Here is a 25,272-nt window from a genome sequence, read left to right on the forward strand (position 1 = left end):
GAGAAGAGAGGAGGAGTGGAGAGAAGAGGAGAAAAAGAGAGGAGAAGAGGAGAGAAGAAGAGAGGATGAGAGGAGAGGAAGAGAGGAGGAGAGGAAGAGAGGAGAAGGGAGGAGGAGAGGAGAGGAGCAGAGAAGAAGAGAGGATGAGAGGAGAGGAGAGGAGAGGTGAGGAGAGGAGAGGAGAGGAGAAGAAAGGAGGAGAGGAGAGGAGGAGAGGAGAGGAGAGGAAGAGAGGAGAAGAGAGGAGGAGTGGAGAGAAGAGGAGAAAACGAGAGGAGAAGAGGAGAGTAGAAGAGAGGATGAGAGGAGAGGAGAGGAGAGGAGAGGAGAGGAGAGAAGAGGAGAGGAAGAGAGGAGAAGAGGAGAGGAAGAGAGGAGGAGAGGAAGAGAGGAGAAGAGAGGAGGAGAGGAGAGGAAGAGAGGAGAAGAGGAGAGGAGAAGAGAGGAGGAGAAGAGGAGAGAAGAAGAGAGGATGAGAAGAGAGGAGAGGAGAAGAGAGGAGGAGAGAAGAGAGGAAAAGAGAGGAAGAGAGGAGAATAGAGGAGGAGAGGAGAGGAGAGGTGGAGAGAAGAAGAGAGGATGAGAGGAGAGGAGAGGAGGAGAGGAGGAGAGGAGAGAAGAAGAGAGGATGAGAAGAGAGGAGAGGAGAGGAAGAGAGGAGAAGAGGAGAGGAGAAGAGAGTAGGAGAGAAGAGAGGAAAAGAGAGGAGATGAGAGGAGAAGAGAGGAGAGGAGAAAAGATGAGATGAGAGGAGAAGAGAGGAGAGGAGAAGAGATGAGGGGAGAAGAAAGGAAAAGAGAGGAGAAGAGAAGAGATGAGATGAGAAGAGAGGGGGGAGAAAAGATGAGATGAGATGAGATGAGAGGAGGAGAGGAGAAGAAAAGAATAGAGAAGAGAGGAGAGGAGATTAGAGCTTGGTGGATGAGAGCTTGGTGGATCTGAACTCACAACCTTCCAATTGGTAGACCAACACCTTAGCCAATTAGCCACCACGATTTTTGTGTATATCGGCAAACTAAATTCAGTGTTCGGTGTAATGGCGTAAAGTGTGTATGAGAGATGTGGTGTGTGTGTGGTTAGAGTTCAACTTGCTGCATATGAGCCAATGAAGCAAAGCCAGAGGGGACAAAATGTTTACTTTATGTGCTGGAAATCATAACTGACCATAAAAAAGTTTATATTAATAATTTAAATCTTATCATTACAATTATCAGCCTGTTTCAATGCACTGGTCATGTCAATTGTATCCAAACCATAATTACATCCATTTAATCTTAGAAATATTCTCAACTTGTCCTGTCCTGTTGACATCCTGTTGACATCCAGTGACTATCTGGTCAAAAATTTGTAGACACATGACCAGATTAACAGAAAGTTAAGATTAAGCGTCGATATTCCGGGGAGGAAGATTTTCCGAGTGTGGCTGTAGGGATTAGAGATCATTTAGAGGGTCTGGGGAGTTCCAGTTTATTCCAAAGGTTCTTCAAGTCCTACCTTAACACACCATGTGTTCCTGGAGCTCATGTTCAGGCTTCTTAGTTCCAGTGAAGGGGAAGTTTAAGGCTACAGACTACAGACATTTTATACGTTTGTGTGTCCAGTTTAGTGGCAACAGTTTAAGGAAGAACCAGATTTGGTTGTTATGGCCCATATAGTGTAGTTTTATTACTCATAGCTTTACGTGTTAACATGCCTTCTAGATGTGGCATGCAAAGAAAAATTAGATTAGAGATCTCACTCAAACCTACAGTATGACCTCTGATTTTGTAGCCCATTCCAAAAAAATGGGTTTCCTTGTGCTCAAAGCTACTGTGCAAACATTTGCTAGTGGTTTTTGTCTCCACAATGTTCAGTTTGCTCTGTAATACGGGAAGCACATATAGTACAGTATGCTTTTCCAGTTCTTGACCCAAGCACCAAAATATTGTGTGGAGTTAAAAGTAGCATTGATATTTATGTCTCTCTATAAGAGAAAGCAAGCTTTAAAAGCCCTGAGCTCGTTTCATTCGGCGTAAAAAGTTCCTTTTTTCTTCCAGAAGCTCCTGGATCCGTTTGTTGCGCGTTCGTTCCCGTAGGAAGACGCGTCCTCTTCTGGGAATGATGTTGTTCTCAGGGAACTCAATATCCACACCAGGAATTTGGTAATGGACCTCAATGGCATTGTTTTCCTCCTCTTTGTTGGTTGGCCTGGTTGTTGTCACCTTGTGTATCGTCGGTGATGAAGTGGTCGTTGTCGCTGTGGTTGACATGATCATGGATGATGTTAATTGTTCAATACTTCCGTTAGGGTTTGATGTTTCTTCAAAAGATGGCATTAGTGTTGTTAATATTAGAGCCATGCTGATATTAGTGACTGTTTCACTCTCATGCCAGCCTGAAGTGGTTAACTCATCATCCCCACTGGTTTGGATCAGCGTTCCCACATTTTCACGATTGGCATCTCTTTCGAATTGGGATTGATCAGGGTCAGCAGTGGGGCTAGTTACCGTAGTGACGTGTAACTCATCCAGTCCATTGACGCTATTGTTATCTGTATCAGCGTTGTGTATCGTAACATCTATAACCGACAAGGTGACGTTACCGCTTGTAGTCTGGGTTGTCATGGCGACCGGCGTTGGTGTGTTTGGCTCTGCGAAGAAGCTGCTTGCTGTGTTTATGTGCATTACGCTTGGAGTCGTAGCTTCAACCTTAGTGCCTGTTGTCAGGATCGTATATTCCCAGGGGTTATATTCTGTATATGCAATGCCTTCTGTGATACTTCTTCCCAATGGAGGACTTGTGGTGTTCACAGTGAAACCTTGGCTTATCGTGCTTACTTCTGACGTAGTTAGAGTCAACCCCGTCGGTGTAGCGACAGCGATGCTCGTCGTGTTGTCAGCGCTGCAGGATTTGCAGCAGATGCGCTGGAACGCAGGTATCATGCAATATTGCTGGAGCATCGCCATCTTGCACAACATAGAGCGGTCAGTACGACACCGGGAGCCTATAACACAACAAAGTGAAGATAATGTAAAGAACGTAACGTAACGTAATGTAATGCATAATGTATATTTAAATGCAAGAAAACGTGTCGGTGTATGCACAAGCAGAAAAGGAACAGAATAGGAGACAGTTTATTCAGCAATAAAGGAAAACAGCTAATACAGTATCAGTAGAATTTGCTTGGCATTTTTAATACATTCTTTAGTCACTAGATTGCATGTCCTCATCTATCTTAGCCTTGTAGTTGTGTAGATGCCTTGACATTCAGATTATTTTGCCGTCGTTTTCGTCAGACTGCCAAACAAAAAAAATGTATTCTTGTTCATCATGTAAATGAGTTCTATATAAATCTGGAGGTATGTGGAGAAACAACGTATTAAAAATAAACAAGAGAAATGATTTAATTATTTTTTGTATTTCTATTTGAAATGATTGTGTCGCTCTGTGTTTGTGAAGGCATTTATTTAACTTCAGATTTTCAGATGAATCCTTAGAAAATCCTTAACAATGTCAGATGACTTGATTGCTCTTAATTAAGAACCCAAGGGCCAAATTTGTCCGGATATGTGTGAGGTATTTCCTGCATTCGTTTTCATGTTTGCTTCTTTTGCAGTAAGTGCTAGAGGAAAAAAAAGGCATGACGGATAAAACTCTTGGCGATTCTAGCAAGAAATGAAATGGAAATACTACACGTTTAGGTCTAAACTCATCCTAATCTGTAAGAAACACAGACACAGAAAGGCCAAACGTATTGTCTTTTTCAGAACACATTTTTATTCCTACTTTTGCAGTTGTTCATGACAGAAACTGAAACAATGAGATGCACTTCCCGGCCCATTAAATATATAGATATAGAGTTGTTCTCTTAAGAAAAATAAATTGACTGTATCGAAAGGTACAAGTTCACAGTAACTTTGGTAAAACACTTCATTACTTTGAGACCAGTCAATCCATTGGTAAATCAAATAGTCACAAAAATAAATCAATCGGTCATTGGTTAAATAAAATACAGGATTTCGATGACGATGTAAAAACTGGCATGGCACGTGTAAGTGTCATATATATGTATATATTTATATATATATATGTATATATTAAACATTTACAAAACATTAATAAAGTTTCCCTGATAAATCAAAGTGCATATAGACGCAGTGCACGTAAAGTCCATCTGAATGTTTTCCCCACATTAGCCAGCCAAGACGCAGCAGGCTGATTGAAGTAACCCAACAGTTACTCATAGGATATAATATTAACTTTTTTTTTCTGAGAAGTAAAGAGTTAACAGTCATAAACTTTATTAAATACAGTCAACACCAATGTTTATTTACAATATCGCACTGCGAGGTCTGGCTTTGCCCCACGTTCGCCGCACGGCTTTTTAGCACAAAACTTCGGATAGCTCGCTACATAGTCACGACAGAAATGTGTGTTTCACAATACAATAACACGTCTGAAGTGATAAAGAGAGGCCAAGTGTCACTTTTTTCTACCTTTCCCCTTCCTCCCGAACCCACTGGGTAGCCGGCGTTTTAGGGAGTGTGTTATGTTATCTCGGTTTGCTTGGTTCTGTAATGTTTGGTAGAAGCTGCCTCTGGTTCTGTGTGTTTGTTACGATACAATACGATACAATACGAAACGAGTTCTATGAGTGAAGCCGTACTTTCGCAGAAAGAAATGCCGATACATTCAAATCCAGTATAAGGCATTGTTCTCACGCTCAGTGTCTCAAGAAATGAAGTGAAGATGAAGGTGTATGAGGTATTTTCATGGATCACATTCTTTCGTGAGTCCATCAGAAACACACAGTCGCACACGTGACGGATACACTCGTGTCGAAAACATGACGCATTCTCATCGATGTCAATGGCGTGTGAGGCTTGTGAAATGGGCCCCATCTAAAGAACGGTCTCGGCAAGATAAAGAACGGAATTAGAACAACAACAAAGAAAAAAAAAAAATCTGATTTTGATTCTCTTTAAAATAAATAAATCATTTAAAAAATTGTAAAAATGGAGAGGCAACTGGCTGAGCATGTCCTGCATAATATAGATCTACCCTTTTCCCCCAGAAACACTTTACATCTGTTATTAAATTCTTCTAGCTCTGTATTTTATGTAAAATTTTAAAAATTACACATAACAGTCAAGGATTAAAGTGATTGATAGCAGTCAAAAGGGTAGGCAAATAAGCTACAGCTTATTTATGAAACAAATTATTAATTATGTTATTAATATATGTAATTCATATAAGTATGTATAAGTACAAATTATATATATATATATATATATATATATATATATATATATATATATATATATATATATATATATATATATAAACATAGCAAGCACAAATAAGCTGCATTTATTGAATATTATCTTTAACAGTCAAAGAGGATGGATGATGAGGTGGTGTGGTGTTCAATCATGTGCCATAAAGCGACCCTGTGTTTTTTATTTATTTATTTTTTTTCACCTGGAGATTCCACCTCATGTACACCATCAGATGCCAGCATGTATCCCAGCGCTTCAACAGTACTTCCCAAGTTTACAGGTTCGTATAAATCATATATCATATATCTCTGTTCCTGTTTGTTAGTCTGAAAATGGTCTAGGATATGAAATGAGCAGTTAGCAAGTTCTTTTTTTTTTTTTTTTTTTTTTTTAACTCCATTGTGACAAGTTCACACTCACAATAAAGCTTTAGTTATATGTTTCCTCACACACCTGCACCTCGGGCGGCACTTCAACATGGACGCCGTCAAATGTAGCCGATGGCAAAGGAGCACCTCGCAAACGGGCAGCTCCATCCCAAATAATCCTCAGCATCATCAACTGACCTCTCAGGGTGCAGATCAAACCGCAAACCCCACCCCCCTTCTCCTGACAAACTTTTCGTTCACAATTTTTTTTTTTTTTGGATAGATTTGTGCACAATTTCTGACTGGCCAGCGTTCACAACATAGAGCTCCACAAAGGAGAGAGAGAGAGAGAGAGAGAGAGAGAGAGAGAGAAACAGAGAAATTGCCCCTTGTCAGAGATGCCCGGAGAAATAGGACTACCACCCGGGAAAAGAGAAGCGATAGAGCATTGGTGCTGTGGGCTGATCAGGGAAGTTTGCCCAGCAGAGCGAAGGAGAGAGAGAGAGCAACATTCCAGCCCAAAGAGGAGAGAGAGAAAAGTGGCATGGCTTGGCTTGACAGGGATGCTTTACTTGAGAACCTCTGCACCGGGTATTTAGGGTCATGACGCGACAGCCACTGAATCAGGAAGTTGCCGTGCTTATTGAAGTCCGACATGCCCTCTAAAACAAGAGTGAGAGAGAGAGAGAGAGAGAGAGAGAGAGAGAGAGAGAGAGAGAGAGAGAGAGAGAGAGAACACAAATGTATGTTGTCACACAATTACATTTTTTCCTTCAGTTTTTCTATCTGAACTTTAAAGCTTATCAATGTCACACAGACAAATAACTGAAAAACAGCTTAGATAAATAGCTATAAAAAAGACAATCCTGTCACATTAACTGTTGTTACTTAGCTAGAAATAAAATGATAAAAATTATAAATATGACTTTAAATCCCTTCAGAAATCTGTCATGTTTCTATCTGTTAGCTTGGCTTAGCATTAAAGTATAGAATTATTAGCAAAATGATTTAGAAATCCTTCCAAAATCCTAGGTTAGTTCACATTAGCCCATATTAGCCTGTTAGTTACTCTTAGCCATAGGGATTATGCATAGTTAGGAATACAACTCATAAATCTCAGAAATCCTGTCATGCTAGCTCATATTACCCAACTAGTTAGAATTACCAGGAACAATTCTGAAGATTCAGAAATATATCACCTCAGTAATTCTGTCGACTTATTAGGCAGTTGCCTATTGTAAGTAGTAAAAATAATAATAAACATTAAAACTCAACATAAAAATGCTCTCAAATTATCAAAAAATAAACTGAAAATCCTGTCAGATGAGCTCCTTTTTGCAACCGAGAACTAGCCACATAGAAAGAATATGACTTAAAACCCCACATTGTCTTATATTAGCACACAAACACAACCATTCACAAATATATCCTTGGGAAAGTCAAGTTAGCTTATCACCTAGCTAGCATTAGTTGTGAAGTTTATGGTATCGTTTGTATTATTATAATTATATTTAATAATATACTATATACTATACTATACTACTATAATATACTATAATATACTATATACTAATAATATACATAATTATATAAATATATCGTAATTATCTTGTATAACAACCTCCTCAGACATTCTGTCAAGTTAGCAAGTTGGCTAGAGTAAGTAGTAAATTATCAAATGATCTCAGAAATGTCATGTTCATGTTTCAATTCAATTTCATTTATTTGTATAGAGCTGTTAACAATTCACATGGTCTGAAAGCAGCTTTACATAAGAATAGAAATAAAATTTTAGATATCTCTAACATCTATTCCTAATGATCAAGCCAGAGGCGATGAAGGCAAGGAAAACTCCCTGAGATGATATGAGAAAGAAACCTAGAGAGGAACCAGACTCAGAAGGGATATTTGCTAACTAGCTAGCTTTAGCAATATCTATTTATAAATCTATAAACCTTCTTAAACAAACTCCTCAAAACTCATGTCACAGGTTACAGAAATCCTTTAGCTCACTTTAGCTACCTGTCTAACTCTAGTTACATTAAAGATTTGCTTGAAAATTACATGATTATTTATCTCTGGTCTTTGTGGGTATGTGTCACACAGGGCTCCTTTACCTTTGATACCTTTGGAATCTGGTTGTGTTTGGAAAGTGTAATGACCGATTGCTTGTGTCAGTTTTGTTTTCAGGTTTTTTCTGTCTGTTCCTTAAACCGCTTGGTGTTGAAATTGTGTTTTGTTCAGGTGAAAATGGTCTTTGTTGTCTTAAAGCTGAGCTTCTTTCCGCACTTACATCCTTTTACTTACATTTAGGTTTTGTAAGCTTAAGAATAGTATTTATAATTTCTGTCCTGTCTCGGGGTTAAATACTCGTATTAGCCAGCTACATTAATTACCATTGAAAATGGTGAATATTTAAAGGTTTGAAAACCTATCCTGTCACTACAGTTTATGCTAACTAGCTAACTAGCAGAGCCTGTGGAAATACCTACGCTTGCTGTAGATAAATGCTAATTATGTTCTTCTTTCTATTTGATGATTTCTATAATTTACAGATACTGTATGCTTCATCTGCTTTACATGACAAACACAGACCTCATGCGGATGGAGTTTTTTTTCCTGTGGTTTTGATTTAAAAAACAAACAAAAAAAAAACCTCTTTCCTTTGTAGTGTGTATAAGAGGAAGTGTGGACTCACTTGGGCATGGGTCCATGCTGCAGGATCTCAGTGCCAGAGGTTTGGATTCCAAACACAGTCCGATGGTATTGTCACGAGTATGACAGAGCACCTGCCTCTCTTGAGTCCCTTTGCCGCATGTCACCGAACACTAGAGGTACGATTAAAACACCCACACACACACACCCACACACACACACACACACACACCTCTGAATATGAATTGTTTATAACAGGCTATAATTCAGTAACTCCTGAATTCAGTGAATTACTTCATTTAATTATTTAATTATTTTGCTAAAAATTCTTTAAGTTTAAAAAACCAATTTCTGTGACTAATCGAAAACAGTAACACGAAGCACTGGTGCGAAACAAAACAAACACTGTAATGTATGTGTGTGTGTGTGTGTGTGTGTGTTACTTATTATTACCTTATCATAAGGTAGTTACTTAAAGCATTACAAGGTAGCTCAGTTATGTTAGCTTCTTATTTTGACCTTTGCAAAGAATGTAGAATTTTATATAGCTGAACCTTTTCAAATTTTACTTCAATATGTCTGATCTATAATATAAAATCCAACCGATTTCTTTTTGTTTTGTCTGAGCTAAAGCGAAAGACAGATTTCAAAAGCTTATTGAACACCATGATTGAAATAATATGTGTTTGTGTGTTCATAAAAATCGTACCTGTGACCATGGCCCTAGTTTCCACTCAGCAGGACAGAGCATGCGGTTGCAGTCGCGTCTCGCCTCAGGACGTTCATCGCTGCAGTATCGACTCCGGATCGACTTGAACTTTCCATCACTGAGCGGCTGAACGCAGCGCACTGAGCGTGTCTGAGTCCCAAATCTACCACAGGACTTACTGCACTCACCCCAATCCCCACTCACCCAGCTACAGAACACATACAAACACACACACACACACACACACACACACACACACACACACGGTATTTATTATAGAAAACAGTTATCACATTACATTACATTACATTTACAGCATTTGGCAGCATTATGGTTATCACAATCCATATAAAAGCTCTGACATCAGCTCTGACAGTTCCATGCCTTACATAATAATTACGTAATAATCAGAGAGATAAAGGTGCAAGTTTGTCTGGATGATTTCTCAGTAACACGAAAACAATTAAAAAAATGTTTTAACTTATATTCAGAGGAAAAACGATGATTGATGATTGTTTATATGTTATAAGGGCTAACATCATTAAATGTAAATAGAAATGGATAAAAAGTACATTTGCCTACTCTTTTGTACATAAGCATATATAATAATAATAATAATAATAATAATAATAATAATAATAATAATAATAATAATAATAATAATATCCTAATACCCTACTATACCCTAGTAATAATACACACACACAAACACACACAAACTTACGTACATGGGCTGAGCGCATTCTCGTAGATAGCAGTCCCTGAAAATGACAGAAGGCTTTTTGATTTTCTCACAGAAGCGCCTGTGCACCAGCCTCATCTCAGCGTTCTTACGGCAACCATAGCGTGTCATCTGTGTACCTTACACACAAAAATGAGAACACACACAAACATAGAGCTGTTTATTATGCACTACCTGCATGCTAAGCTAAACACACTCACACGTTAAAATTCTCTTTCTCTACTTTTCTTATCCTTATAGAACAACCCAATACACACTCGTATGCTGTTAAGATGCGATACCTGTCCCGCAGGTCTTGGAGCAGGGAGTCCACTTCTTAACCACCCAGGAGTAGGGCACTGCATTGTCAGGCACCATGTTGTTCTCGTTGGCTCTGTCGCTCAGTTGATCAAAGTCGGTAATGTATTTGACTGAAACCTTCGCCTTTGCTGAACTATGCATCCGGATCTGACCGACAAATGTATGAACATGTTAGAAAACAGAGCCTAGACTTGTTAGAAAGTGACCTTCCTGATGCAGTGACGGGTTCTTTTTCTTTTATCCAGAATCCCTCCCATTTTAATGTAAAGGGGATGTTGTACCCTAGTGGTCAAGGTGTTGAAGTACTGATTAGAAGGTTGTGAGTTCAAATCCCAGGTCAACCAAGCTGCCACCACTGGGCCCTTGAGCAAGGCCCTTAACCCTCAATTGCTCATTCATTCATTCATTTTCTACCGCTTATCCAAACTACCTCGGGTCACGGGGAGCCTGTGCCTATCTCAGGCGTCATCGGGCATCAAGGCAGGATACACACTGGACGGAGTGCCAACCCATCGCAGGGCACACACACACACTCTCATTCACTCACGCACTCACACACTACGGACAATTTTCCAGAGATGCCAATCAACCTACCATGCATGTCTTTGCACCGGGGGAGGAAACCGGAGTACCCGGAGGAAACCCCCGAGGCATAGGGAACATGCAAACTCCACACACACAAGGCGGAGGCGGGAATCGAACCCCCAACCCTGGAGGTGTGAGGTGAACATGCTAACCACTAAGCCACCGTGCCCCCCCTCAATTGCTCAGTTGTATAAAATGTGATAAAATATAAGTCGCTCTGGATGAGGGCGTTTACCGAATGCCGTAAATGTTCTGCAAAGTAGGTGGGGCTAATCGTGAGTAAACCTTGAGTGACACTTTTACTTTTAATCTGCATGTCCACCATAGCCAGGTAAGATTATCCAGTGTTTTTAAGAAAGTGTAAATCTTTAGGGCATGCACGTAGCTCTAGAAGGCGATTGAGTTTATTTAACACCGTATAATAAAGTGTGCTTACCATGATAACGACATCGTTCTTCAGAGGTCCGTTGGTCTGAATGCTGTCTTTGTAATTCTTGTTCTCGTACTGCCATTCCAGCCCTTTCTCAATGACCGAACGGGTTTCTGGGTAATCTCCATGAGAGTTCAGGAAGAAATCGCCGGTTGCTTTGTTTTTCACAGCTACGCAAACATACAATAAAATAAACACAAAATAAAATCCATATCACACTTTGCGTGCAATTAATTAGTTAGTTTCCAAATTCCTACATGAGGAAATTCTTTAAATTACCCAAAATATTAGCAGTTCCGTTGAGTTCCTGGATAAGCAGATGCCTCGCTCCTCTAGGAATTTCAAGCACTTTAATAACACCTATAAGGCCAAGACACAAAACTTATTTTTGTTGCATGTTTTAGTTGCAAAAACACAATAACCTCTCTAATTTATTGGCACTTGGTTAAATTAAAGCCTACCTTTCTTATCAGTGAAGGTGAAGTTGAACCTGTGAGTCTTGCATCTGGTTCCATCCCCCCCACACACACCGCACTTGTCCTCCTGGAGCGGTGAACCCACCACGTTCTCACAGCCCAATTTCTGAAAATACAGAGAAATATCAATAGCAAATCACTACAAAACCCACACACCTACGAGTACACACATGGTACACAACAGGCTCACCTCGCACTCGCCATATACACAGACGCTGTAGGGGTCTTTGTAGGAGCAGCGGCTGCCCGGTTCCACCAGCTCCTGCATGTTCACCACCACACGTGTCTCTTTGGACTGGCAGTACAAGGTGCAGCGCTGCTTAGCTACAGAAAATGAAAAAGAATATTTGACAGAGAGTATTAGCTTTAAATTGATTAAGACCACTACCTTTTACACTGCCCTGACAGATAAAATGAAAGTGACGTGACGTGACATACGGCTAAGTACGGTGATCCATACTCAGAATTCGTTCTCTGCATTTAACCCATCCAAAGTGCACACACACAGCAGTGAACACACACACACCGTGAACACACACCCGGGGCAGTGGGCAGCCATTTATGCTGCGGCGCCCGGAGAGCAGTTGGGGGTTCGGTGCCTTGTTCAAGGGCACCTCATTCGTGGTATTGCCGGCCGGAGACTCGAACCCACAACCTTAGGGTTAGGAGTCAAACTCTCTAACCATTAGGCTACGACTTCACCACAATGTCAATGCACTCATTGCTGGTCACAAGCCCAGATAAAAATGGAGGATTGCATCAGAGCATCTGGCTTAACAACTGTGCCGAATCATATATTCAGATTATATGATGGAAATAAGAAAACAACAACAGATACATGATCCATACCTCTTTTACTTGTACTGACAGGAACAGAGATCATACCTGACATGTCATAAAATCTATGTCTCCTTCCATGGAACTGGCAAGTCACACAGGCCACGCCCCTTTCAGTGGAACTGACAAGTCAAAAGACAACGCCTGCTTCACTAGGAGCTCTTTCTCTTTTAGCGTGAGGTCTCAAGTCAGCGATCTTCATTCAGCACAACAAAAGAATAGTGTATATAGTGATTAGTCACCACTACCTACGGTATTTATCCTGGAAGATGACTGGCTAGGACAAGGGTTGGCAACCTTAAACACTCAAAGAGCCATTTGGACCCCACAGAAAAAAAACACAGGGAGCCACAAGACCCTTTTGACATCTAAGATGAAGATAACAGCCGCATATACAGTTTTTTACCTTTATGGAAAGTATAGAAAAAACTGTAGTGTGTTGCATTAATGAAATCAATGAACTGCTACCGAGTAAACGAAATTCTATTTCTGCAAAATAGAACAAAAATATTTTGAACAGTTTGAACTAACCTTAACAAAAAAGACGCTGGGTTGAAGTTTACTTTCAAATAAAATGTCCAATGTCTAATCGAGTCCTCTCCGTATTCATGACATCAAAATTTTAACTTGCCAGCTGCAGCGAACCAAAAATGCGTCTGCTTCTGTGTGTCGGATTTCGCAAGTCGGCGGTTATGAGGCATATTTTGAGCGAAAAAAAAATTAAACACGGTTTATTTTAATGTTACAAGAGCATCATAATATTAGAATTAAATTTTTATTAAAAACTAACTAAATAAAATAAATTTAAATAAAATATGGGGGCACGGTGGCTTAGTGGTTAGCACGTTCGCCTCACACCTCCAGGGTTGGGGGTTCGATTCCCGCCTCCACCTTGTGTGTGTGGAGTTTGCATGTTCTCCCCGTGCCTCGGGGGTTTCCTCCGGGTACTCCGGTTTCCTCCCCCGGTCCAAAGACATGCATGGTAGGTTGATTGGCATCTCTGGAAAAGATGTGTGTGTCCGTAGTGTGTGAGTGCGTGAGTGAATGAGAGAGTGTGTGTGTGCCCTGTGATGGGTTGGCACTCCGTCCAGGGTGTATCCTGCCTTGATGCCCGATGACGCCTGAGTGAACCATGTGAACAAACACATGCTTGTTTTTTTTCTCGCCCCATCCATGCCAAATACTCACATATAAGGTTCTCATAACGTTATGTGCGTCTTTGGTGTTTACAGGCTGCAAATCATGGACACAAGAGGAGGCAAACCCTGTAGATTTGCTAACATACATGGAACCGAGTTGCTTCTAAAATCCATTCATCTGTTATTGATTTGACATCAAGTCTGTAAGACCCCAAAAGTCCCAGCTTAGTTAAGATCCAGTTTGGCTGTTCATGCTGCGATCATAAGATCAAGGCTCGCAGCTGAGGAGTTACTAGTTCTGTGGTGATAACAAATACTCCAGGCACAGCCTGTTCGAGATGCTCAAGCTTGTGGAGAAAGTTGATGGAAGCAGGACATGAAGACATGTTGGTGGGAAAATAATTAAAGGTGGGTTTGTGTCATGTTATTTGAACAAAGTTGATTCATTTCCAATAATTTCCAATAACACGTCAAATTTGTTATCCATCGAGTACCACAAAAAACCGGCAACGCCGGCAAATGTTTATTTATTAAAGGTTAACACGTTCGCCTCACACCTCCAGGGTTGGGGGTTCGATTCCCGCCTCCGCCTTGTGTGTGTGGAGTTTGCATGTTCTCCCCGTGCCTCGGGGGTTTCCTCTGTGTACTCCGGTTTCCTCCCCCGGTCCAAAGACATGCATGGTAGGTTGATTGGCATCTCTGGAAAATTGTCCCTAGTGTGTGAGTGCGTGAGTGAATGAGAGTGTGTGTGTGTGCCCTGCGATGGGTTGGCACTCCGTCCAGGGCGTATCCTGCCTTGATGCCCGATGACGCCTGAGATAGGCACAGGCTCCCCGTGACCCGAGGTAGTTCGGATAAGCGGTAGAAGATGAATGAACGAACGAGATGTCGACGGCAGCAAAACAAATTCGTTCCTGTCATCACTTATATTACAGCAGCTATAAATTGTTGTCCCCTCACAAGTGTCTCTTTTTGTATTACAACAAGCTGCTCGTTATTATAAAGACGCGATCCATCTTGCAAAAGCGTACTTCCTTCTCACACGCGGCGTTCCCAGCCGACGATGTTCAGAAGCGCTTCTGACAAACCATAAAGCCTCTGTCACTTGCACTGACAGCCGCAAAGGAGGCAGGAGAAGAGAGGGAGAGCGAAATACTTTCCGACTGATAAACAGAGTTTTTAATTGCTGCAGCTGCATCGTAAATATTGTGTCTGGTGCACTGATTGAAACTGGCAAATCTTTACAGCTCAACAGCATGTTATCAAAATAACATAGCGTCTTGTATATCAGAACGGTTAATAATGATGAAAACACTGGAGACATAAAAAAAAAAGAATAAGTAACTCGAATATTTCTGAGGCTTGTCAGCATCACTTGAGCTCTGCATCAAATCAATATCACTTTACTAAATCCTACCAGATGCATTTGAGCTAGAAAACTGGGCTCAGGGATAAATAATAATCCAGGCATAGAACTCTACATACATTGTTCTGTTTTGCTGTCAAATCTCTACAACTCCAAAAGTCCCTACTTAGCTAAGATCCACTTTGGCTGTTTCCTGTCATTCTTGTGAGATCCAGGCTCACAGCTGAGGAGTTAACGGTTCTGTGGAGATTACACTCCACAGAAGATGCTCGAAGGAACTCAAGCTCACAGAAGACATCGATGAAAGACAAAAGGAGGCAATAGAGCTGGCAGCTGTAATGTGACAATATTTTTGCCCTTTCACAGTTCTCTGGAGCTGAAAACATGCAACAAGGACAGATTTATAGGTCTCTGTTGAAACAGAGTAAAATATAAGCAGTGGAAAGCTCAAGATATTGACCACTATCTATAAACACAACACACACACCACCCAAAACAAACAAACAAACAAACAAACAAACAAACAAATAAATAAATAAATAAGGTATAGAAAATGTGGACTGAGTAAAGAAAAGGTCAAAAGGTTTTCCAGTCACATGTAAAACTCTGTAACATAAAATCAATAGACAAATTTGAACCTATATATCGTCGCTGTCGGGCGGAAACCTCGTATGTCCAAATTTGGTCAATTTCATATTTTTTCACATATCCATGCTATTGGTCAGTCCCCACGTGGGTCTGTTATTTTTACAAGTTATTAACCAATCTAAAGTCTTGAAAATAGCTTGAGCGCAAATCTCATAACTCCATTGGACACTTCAACTGTCCACCTCTTCCTCACTCCGTGGGAGAGCTTCACGGCATATTTCTCCTCAAGAAGAGTCGCAACGAATCAACACGTCTTCTGAGGTAAATGTCTTCAAAACACTGGGCTCAAAGAAAAAAAAAATCTTGACCCCCGCTAGTTCTGGTGCTCGTCTGAGGACAGGAATTTAGCGCAAGACAATCCACTGCAACGCGGACTAAACCCTGTGCACTGCAGATAAGGTACGGCGTTTTTTTAATTTCCTGAAAAATAATGGTTTTGGAGATACGAGGATTCTGCCTGACAGCGACGATATTTATATATATAGGCATGTGGTAGTCTAGTGGTTAAGGTGTTGGGCTACCAATCGGAAGGTTGTGAGTTCGATCCCAGGTCCACCAAACTGCCGCTGTTGGGCCCCTGAGCAAGGCCCTTAACCCTCAATTGATCAGCTGTATAACAAAATGCTGTAAATATATAAAATAATATATTGTTACATGCACAGCTGTGGAGACTTTTCAGAAATCGGCTGCTCCGGCGTTTAGATCTTTTTGTCATATGTTACTATGCTATACTGAAGTATAATTACAAGCATTACATAAGTGTCAAAGGCTTTTATTGACAATTACATTACGTTTCTGAAATGACTCAATATTTGCAATGTTGATCTTTCTTTTTCAAAACCTCTGCAATTCGCCCTGTCGTGGTGTCAATCGACTTCTGGGCCGCATCCTGACTGATAGCAGCCCATTCTTGCAGACTCAATTCTTGGAGTTTGTCAGAATTTGTTGGTCTGTTGTGGACATTTTTCCAACTGTGGGACAATTTAGTTTGTTTACCCGCCTCTTAGGATTGACCACAAGTTCTCAATGGGTTTAAGGTCTGGAGAGCTTCCTGGCCATGGACCCAAAATTTTAATGGTTTGTACCCCGCAATTAAAAAATAAATAAATAAATAAATAAATAATAATAAAAAAAATATATATAAATAAAAATAAAATAACATTTGATACAGCGCAATGTAGTTTTTTTTTTCTTTCATTCCATTTGTGACTCTTTACGATGTCTCCAGCAATGTCCTGCATGTGAAAAAAAAATCTTTTGGACACTTTTTTTAGAACAGTACTATTGAAATAATAAATAAATATCATGTATCATGTTTTTGTATTTAATATCAGCCTAATATCAGACAAGCTTTCAGACAAAGTGATTGCATCTTGGCCAAGTTGATACAGTAGCATGCAAGGTCTGGTCTGTTCTGGAGGTCTGAATACAGATTTAATCTTAGCGATACATTCTCACAACTCACTGCTTTCCTTTATCTCAACCCTGAACACAACACTCATGCCCGTTTTCCACCAAAAAGAACCGGGTGCTGGTTCAGAGTTAGTGCTGGTGCTGGTTCAAAGTTGGTTCCACTGGCGAACCTTCTAAGAACCGGTTTGTCTTTCCACCGGCTAAAGAGCATCACAGAGCCGAGTCTGACGTCACTGTATACGTGTCACGTGTCCCAGCAATGTTAGCGCATCAGCGGCAAACACAAACACATCAACAATGGCGGATGTTGCTTTACTGTTAATGCTCATAGCTTTGTGAACCTACATTAACACCCAAACGCAGCGAATCCAACGTGTACGTGCAGCTCCATGTAATTTTTATAACCAGAGGTTGTAATCGAGAAAATACATAACGTTATTTTATCAACACAGAAAAAAAGTTAGGCTTAGCATGTAGCTAACTACTATCATGTGTGCTGATAATGTATCATATTGTGGTAAAGTAAAAGTGTATTAAACATTAGTATACTTAAGGTACATTATCAAATGCGCTAACAGTAGCTCCGCCCACAGCCCCTGACACAAGCGGTTCTTAAGTCTAGACCAGCAACGTTTCAGTGCTACTTAAGAACCACTTTTCCTGGTTCAGAGCCGGTGCTTTGGCTGTCGAAACAGAAAGAACTGGTTCTAAATTAGGCTCCGAACAAGCACTCAAACTGCCTCGGTGGAAAAGGGGCATCAGTGTCTGACTTGCTCGTTGTTTGGTTACTTACGGTCAGGGTGCTCATAAGGCAGCCAGTGGTGTTTCATGTTGTGGTACTCAAACTTGCTGTCCATGGAGCTGCACTGCTCGGCCCTGTAGTCCCGGTACGGGTCCTCACAATCATGAGTGTTACACACTCTGAACTGGTAGTTCGAGCCTGGGCAGGTGCGTCCACCATTAGCAGGACTAGATAAAATAGAAGTAAACCAGTTAATAATAGTAATACTTCTATTTAAAGGTGATTAATTACTGAAGCAACATTCTTGACAAAAACACTACCATTTTCTCCACCAATTTAAAAAAAAAACTCCACCCAGAATCAAAGAAAACATGTTTATGATAAAATTCTTATGATGTGTTCAGTAAAGTACTTGGGGTACTACAATATTTTGGATGGTGCTGTATTTCTGTTATTTCTGTGAGAAGTTAGAGGCTGTGATTTAAACTCAAAAGTAAGGAATTAAGTTTTAGGTCCTAAAAAAAAAAAACGAGAGTTTTAATGTCATATCAATGTGAAATCAAACACCAGGTACGCTTATATGACAGTGTTATCAATCTGAATGAATTCAATCTGATTCAGATTCATTTTCAGGTCCAGAAAGTACCGTTTACACTGAATATTGCAATCCTTTGAAAAAATTCGGAAAAAAGAAGTGACGTAGATCTGAAATAATCTGGTAAATAGGAACGAATAAAATCTCACTCACTCACTCATTTTCTACCGCTTATCCGAACTACCTCGGGTCACGGGGAGCGTGTGCCTATCTCAGGCGTCATCGGGCATCAAGGCAGGATACACCCTGGACGGAGTGCCAACCCATCACAGGGCACACACACACACACTCTCATTCACTCACACATTCACACACTACGGACAATTTTCCAGAGATGCCAATCAACCTACCATGCATGTCTTTGGACTGGGGGAGGAAACCGGAGTACCTGGAGGAAACCCCCGAGGCACGGGGAGAACATACAAACTCCACACACACAAGGTGGAGGTGGGAATCGAACCCACAACCCTGGAGGTGTGAGGCGAACGTGCTAACCACTAAGACACCGTGTCCTAAAATCTCACTATTTTCCGAAAATATTCCAAATATTTTTTTGTTAAATGTTCGCAATGTATTTTGAAATCTGATTTCGAAAACAGTGAGATTCGAGCCATGTGAAGGCTCGAATCTCACTATTTTCTAAATCAGATTTCAAACAAAAAATATTTGGAATATTTTCGGAAAATAGTGAGATTTTATTTTTTCAATGTTGGTGTTTACGTTAAGGTTTTTTTTAATCCGATTACTAATCGATTATTTGGTTGCATGTAAACATAGCAGAGAAACAGGAGAATTTCCAAAAACCTGGATGTTTGAGTCATGTGATCATTTCCTTAAATATTGAATACTAAATGCTGATAAATTAACTATAAATAATGACTAGTTTGAATATAAACCAATGTAATCGTATGCTGCATTAAATGAATGGCGCTTGATGTTAGATATTTAAGAAGCCCACAGTGATACAGCTAGTCGATGCATTTGTGAATACAAAGTGATGCTTTATACCGTTAGCTGAGGTTTTAATGTTTTTTAATTTAGTCTGTGATAGCCTGTAATTTGGTAAGACATGGATGGAGGAAAAAACACATAAAAATCACAGTGGAGTCCCTGTAAAATCTGTTAAATAAGAATTTACCCTTGTTTCTGTATTAAGAGGTTTTTCTTTTTATAAAAATCAATCTCGGATGCCAATAAAGACGTCAATTATATAGAATATAATCATTAGTAATTCATGGCAGATTCTGTTTAAGGTTTACGTGTTCACACAGACGTAGTACCGTGGATTGTCACAAGCGCGAGTGCGGAATTGCAGTCCTCTGCCGCAGAGCCGATTGCAGGCACCGTACTCGCTCCACATGCCCCAGTTCCCATCTCGCTTTATGATGTCTGGAGTTAACCACACACAGTGTCCTTTAAAGCAGTGCTGAGACGGCGAGACACGAAGAGAAGACAGAGAGACGGAAAGTAAACACAAACTATACTCGTTGAGTATATTCCAGATATGTGTGTGTACTGTAAATGGCCAAGCGTTAGCACCTTGCCGTCTCCACATATCGTTCCGTCGATCGGCGGTCCTTTTTTGGTCTTGCAGAAAAACGGATTGTCTGGATGAGCGCACCACAGCTGCTTACATGGGTCAAAGGGACGGTACTGAGGAAGAACAAGCACAAGCAAGATTACTGACACGGTGACTCAGCGGAAAGTGAAACAGTCATATGAATTTGTCTCGGAGAAGCCTGTCGACGTGGATGTGTCGCTCCGATTCACGGACGGAGTAACAGATAATACGACAGCAACACTTTAAGGCAACCTGTTATGTTGTTGTTGTTCTTTTGGCTGCTCCCTGGTTGGGGTCGCCACTGCGGACCATCTGGTCCACGTATATGATTTGGCACTTGTTTTACGCCGGATGCCCTTCGAGATGCAACCCTCACATTTTATCCACGCTTGGGACTTGCACTGAGAGTTACTGTAGCTCTTTAGCGGCTGGGTTAGCTTTATCCCGGAAATCGAACATGGGTTAGGGCAACGAGAGCGTGAGATCCTGCCGCTTGACCACCAGGACCCAGCCACTAATAATCTAATTATTTTAGATTTATGAGATCTATGTCTGCAGTCACAATTTTAAACACATACACTCAATAACTTGGGGCATGGAAACCTTTATTATCGCAACATATACATTACACCACAGTGGAATTCTTTTCTTCACATATTCCAACTTAGCAGGTTAGGGTCGGAGCACAAGGGCAGCTATGATACAGCACCCCTTAATCATGGAGGGTTAAGGGCCTTGCTATAAGAAGGTATTAAAACTAGGAAATGTAAATAATATATGGTGACAAGACAAGCTTCGATTTGACAGGAAAGCTATGATAAGTCATATAACTACTCTTTATGACCACGGTGAGCAGAAATGCACAACATGCTAAACTACTGTACAACAGCAGTAAGCCTCACGTGAGGCTACACGTGCGGGAACAGACTCGCAAAAGTCCAACAGATCCTTTTCCAAATTTCGACTGTTTTGTTTCGCATCATGCTGCGTAAACTCCAGAGTCTGCTGTGCAGAAAACGTACAGTGATCCTTAAAGAGTTACTGTCTCACTAAACAAATATGTAAGAATATACATGCAAACCAAAACATAGCAATGAAGAACCACGTTTTCAGTCATGGAGATTCTGACAGCATTAAACCAACACCACAGTGAGCTTACGGATGTTAGCTAGCAATGCCACATGACCACCGCTTGACATGAATGAGAGCAAAAACAGATAGAGGAATGAAAATCTAATTAGAGTTGTTTGAAAGGGTTTGTCTTGACTTATTGACCTGGATTTTGGCTTCTTGTTTTCATTTTATTATAAAGTAGGATACATTTTCAAAATGCTCGACACGTCTCAATAAAAAGACAAACAGTATATTTTTATTATATAACAGGAGCTTCTTTTGTCTGTGATCGTTCAACAGCATTAAATATAACTACAAAAGATGCAAAGTACAAACTTTTTTTTAAATAAAATTTAACCATGACTATCATTAATATGCATGCTATAATTATCTACTAATAAATGTACAAATTTCTAAAAAAAAAAAAAAAAAAAGGAAACTGAAATAAAATAACAACTAATGATTTATATTAATAATATAGTACAAACAAAACAAAAAATCTCCATAAACATCTCCATTGTCTTTGCTTTGAGTTAAAAGCTCTATACAAATAAATTTGAATTGAAATGAATAAAATGAATTCATTAAATAAAATGTACTTAAAAATGAATTTTCATGTTTTATAGCACAATGAATTGTACATCCAAACTGCAAAATGGTTTTTAAAAGCACTATAAACTTTTTTTTACACATAAGTGTAATATATTACAACTAAATTATTAAAATAAATGCTAGTTTATTTTTTTCAATAAAGCAAAATCTACTCTCCAGCATTTCATATAAATATATTCCAGAACACATTAATGTTTCTAAATTATTTTTTTACATTCATATTTTACTTGTATATATTTATTTATATATAAATATCTAATAAATAATTTTACTTTTATATATTTATTTATATTATTGTGTTGTAAATGTAATATATATATATATATAATTATTATTATTTTTTTTTACTTTTTTACATTTACAACACAATTGAATTGATTTAGGATGTAGGGATAATTGTGTGTGCTGTGTGTGTGAGACGGTGTGTGTGTTTGTATGTGTGTGTGTGTGTGTGTGTGTGTGAGACCTTCTGTGTGCGTGTGTGTGTGTGAGAGACTGTGTGTATGTGTAAGTGTAATATTATGTGTGTGTGAGTGTGAGTGTGTGTATGTGTGTGTGTAAGACTATGTGTGTGAGAGACTGTGTATGTGTGTGTGTGTGTGTGACTGTGCATGTGTTTAAAACAGCTACTTTTTGCTAACTTCAACCAAAAACATAACCTATATTTAAATTTAAGCTTTAGTGTTCGTCATGAACGTTCATCATGACTAATCATCAGAGACGACTCAAATATACCGAGATACTGAAGATCATATAAAGCTTAAAGAGCATTTAAATGATCAACGATTGTATAAATTGACTGTATGTCATTTGACTTCGATTAGCAGTGTGAATAATTATATTAATACTGCACAAATGTTTGGAGTCAGCTTGGTGCAAAGTGACAGAAATAATACATCAACAAATCATGACATGTAATGATTAATGAGTGGGAGTGTCGTGGAGGGGTGGGGGGTGGGGTTGGAGGGGGCGTGGTCATGTGGCTGGGCGATGGCTTCCCTTACCTGCGCTCCTGATGGCCCCACCTTTTGCAGCTAAGGGAACGGTTTGACAAGAGAGTAAAGCACAGTCCATGCAGAAGTATGAACTGCCTGAGAACACTTATTTAATAAAAGAAAGAGAAGGAAAAAGAAAACCTAGAAATGAAAGAAACCTAGAAATCTGACTGTTTTTAATTAAAAACCTGTCCTATAAACAAACAAACAAACAAACAAATAAATAAATAAATGCTTAAAAAAAGTTAGAAAACCCCTTTTCTATTAATCCTATTAACTATTTATTTCCTATAACATCGGTAATTCAAATCACAGGTTTATGTTAAGACACTTGTTGTAATACGGTATCTATGGTATGGTTTCTATAGTAACAACGTGCCCAGGGACTAAAAAGGTGAGCAATAATTGATGCGATAAAAAAAACCCATTTCTGTTAAAAAAAAACCAAAAAAAAAAAACATTTCTTTAACGTTTAGGGAAAAAGTCTCGAGTGTCAGCGCTGTATAACAATCAGAATAACACTGAATTTAATTTAGGGTTTACGATATTGGAGGTCGTCATGGCGATAAGCAGCATTTTTGACATATGTAAGGCACAATGTATAGAATTACATAAGAACTAACATGACCCTGGACTTGTCAGCTATTAATGTATCCTATTAATGTGATCGTAAAAGGATAAAACGTACATGATAATATCTGTAATGTGAGTGTGTGTGTGTGTGTGTGTGTGTGTGTGTGTGTGTGTGTGAGGCATGGCCGTCAGACCTGTTCATGTAGATCTGTAATGCATTATAAGTGGCAGCATGTATAACATCGCAGTGTGATCCGTCTTCATCGCTGTACGATGAACCGTGACTGAGTCAAAATAAAAAGCTATCATGATCAGACGATGGCGTGGAGTTATACATGCTTACAGCAGTCATATGATGCTGTAGGAGCACTTCATAATGCATTATATTGTCAGGATCAAAAGCATGTAAGAGTGTGAGTGTGAGTGTGTGTGGAATGGGACACTCACCGCAGTGCACATCATGTATCCGGCACCAAAGTCAAAGCGACACTGCTCATTCATGCTGTAGTGCAGGCCGGGCAGCTGGGGCAGCTCCTCCCATGTGTGCTCGAATGGATCGTCCCTCAGGCAGTCATATGAGCTACACGAGGAAAAGAAATGTGTTCCATTTAATGTGTTTGTGTGTGTGTATGTGAGAGAGAAAGTATGTGTGTGTGTGTGTGTGTGTATGTGAGAGAGAAAGTGTGTGTGTGTGTGTGTGTGTGTGTGTGTATGTGTGTGTACGGTATGTGTGTGTTTGTGTGTGTGTATGTCAGAGAGAAAGTATGTGTGTGTGTGTGTGTATGTGTGTGTGTGTGTGTGTGTGTGTATGTGAGAGAGAAAGTGTGTGTGTGTGTGTATGTGTGTGTATGGTATGTGTGTGTTTGTGTGTGTGTATGTGAGAGAGAAAGTGTGTGTGTGTGTGTGTGTGTATGTGTGTGTACGGTATGTGTGTGTTTGTGCAGCATCCAAATTCTTTCATTGTTGGAAACAGTCTGTGTGTGTGTGTGTGTCTGTCAGTGTGTACAGTATGTGTGTAAGTGTAAATATAAGGGGAGGACAAGCTCTGCTGCCCAGAAGAATGTGTGTGTGTGTGTGTGTGTGTGCACATGTGTGTCTGTGTGTGCATGGGTGTGTGTGAGAGTGTGTTTGTGTGAGTGTGTGTTTATGTGAGTGTGTGTGTGAGTGTGTGTGTTTGTGTGAGGGTGTGTTTGTGTGAGTGTGTTTGTAAGTGTGTTTCTGTGTGTGTTTTTCTGTGAGTGTGTTTGTGTGTGTGCCTGTGCCTGTGTCTGTGTGTGTGTGAGTGTGTGAGTGTGTGTGTGTGTGTGTGTGTGTGTGTGTATGTGTGCATGTTAAGCTCACTGTAAATAGCGGCTCAGTTCCTGTTTGCTACAGCGCGACCAGTGGAATCTGTGGAAGGCGGCCTGCACCAGGGGAGCCATGATGCTGCCCATCTGCACCTCATCCCCACATTGATTCCCCTGACCATCATGCTCCATTCCCAGCCTGCAACACACACACACACACACACACACACACACACACACGTAAATAGTGTTACAGTTGGATCACAATCTTTAATAGAATGTCTTTATTATAAGCAGCACACATTTGAGTTAGTGGCAGAAACATTACAGGTATCAGAGAGTTACAAGGTACAGATGGTGTATTCTCTAATCCTCTAACAATGCATCTATAATGCTAAAAAAACAAGCATGGAACATTCATTCATCTTCTACCGCTTATCCGAACTACCTCGGGTCACGGGGAGCCTGTGCCTATCTCAGGCGTCATCGGGCATCAAGGCAGGATACACCCTGGACGGAGTGCCAACCCATCGCAGGGCACACACACACACTCATTCACTCACGCAATCACACACTACGGACAATTTTCCAGAGATGCCAATCAACCTACCATGCATGTCTTTGGACCGGGGGAGGAAACCGGAGTACCCGGAGGAAACCCCCGAGGCACGGGGAGAACATGCAAACTCCACACACACAAGGCGGAGGCGGGAATCGAACCCCCAACCCTGGAGGTGTGAGGCGAACGTGCTAACCACTAAGCCACAGCATGGAACACAACTTCGTATTATTCACTTTGTTAGAAGGAGTGAGTGTGTGATTTAAACTGATTTCTGAGAGTCTTCAGTAAAACAGTGTAAAATGCAGAC

The 25,272-nt window shown here is 40.2% G+C and overlaps 1 protein-coding gene across 2 annotated transcripts in view; it reads right to left on the reverse strand.

The window, feature by feature from the left end:
* Positions 1 to 438: 438 nt before the first annotated feature.
* LOC132855952 (A disintegrin and metalloproteinase with thrombospondin motifs 2-like) overlaps positions 439 to 25,272 on the reverse strand; it is a 151,597-nt gene continuing 126,763 nt past the window's right edge. The window contains exons 9-24 of one of the 2 annotated variants that reach the window (XM_060885252.1): positions 24,459 to 24,602; positions 23,565 to 23,697; positions 22,554 to 22,583; positions 19,803 to 19,916; positions 19,544 to 19,689; positions 17,720 to 17,895; positions 11,714 to 11,847; positions 11,509 to 11,629; positions 11,327 to 11,407; positions 11,054 to 11,217; positions 10,014 to 10,179; positions 9,719 to 9,851; positions 8,991 to 9,198; positions 8,325 to 8,454; positions 6,199 to 6,288; positions 439 to 2,983 (exon numbers count right to left, since the gene is read on the reverse strand). In XM_060885252.1, coding sequence (XP_060741235.1) covers positions 1,983 to 2,983; positions 6,199 to 6,288; positions 8,325 to 8,454; positions 8,991 to 9,198; positions 9,719 to 9,851; positions 10,014 to 10,179; positions 11,054 to 11,217; positions 11,327 to 11,407; positions 11,509 to 11,629; positions 11,714 to 11,847; positions 17,720 to 17,895; positions 19,544 to 19,689; positions 19,803 to 19,916; positions 22,554 to 22,583; positions 23,565 to 23,697; positions 24,459 to 24,602 — 2,971 coding nt within the window. In that variant the 3' untranslated portion in view covers positions 439 to 1,982. The remainder of the gene's footprint in view (positions 2,984 to 6,198; positions 6,289 to 8,324; positions 8,455 to 8,990; positions 9,199 to 9,718; positions 9,852 to 10,013; positions 10,180 to 11,053; positions 11,218 to 11,326; positions 11,408 to 11,508; positions 11,630 to 11,713; positions 11,848 to 17,719; positions 17,896 to 19,543; positions 19,690 to 19,802; positions 19,917 to 22,553; positions 22,584 to 23,564; positions 23,698 to 24,458; positions 24,603 to 25,272) is intronic. The other variant, XM_060885253.1, reaches the window with a different exon arrangement.

The sequence above is a fragment of the Tachysurus vachellii genome, chromosome 13, assembly GCF_030014155.1.
Source record: "Tachysurus vachellii isolate PV-2020 chromosome 13, HZAU_Pvac_v1, whole genome shotgun sequence".
Taxonomy (NCBI): Eukaryota; Metazoa; Chordata; class Actinopteri; order Siluriformes; family Bagridae; genus Tachysurus; species Tachysurus vachellii.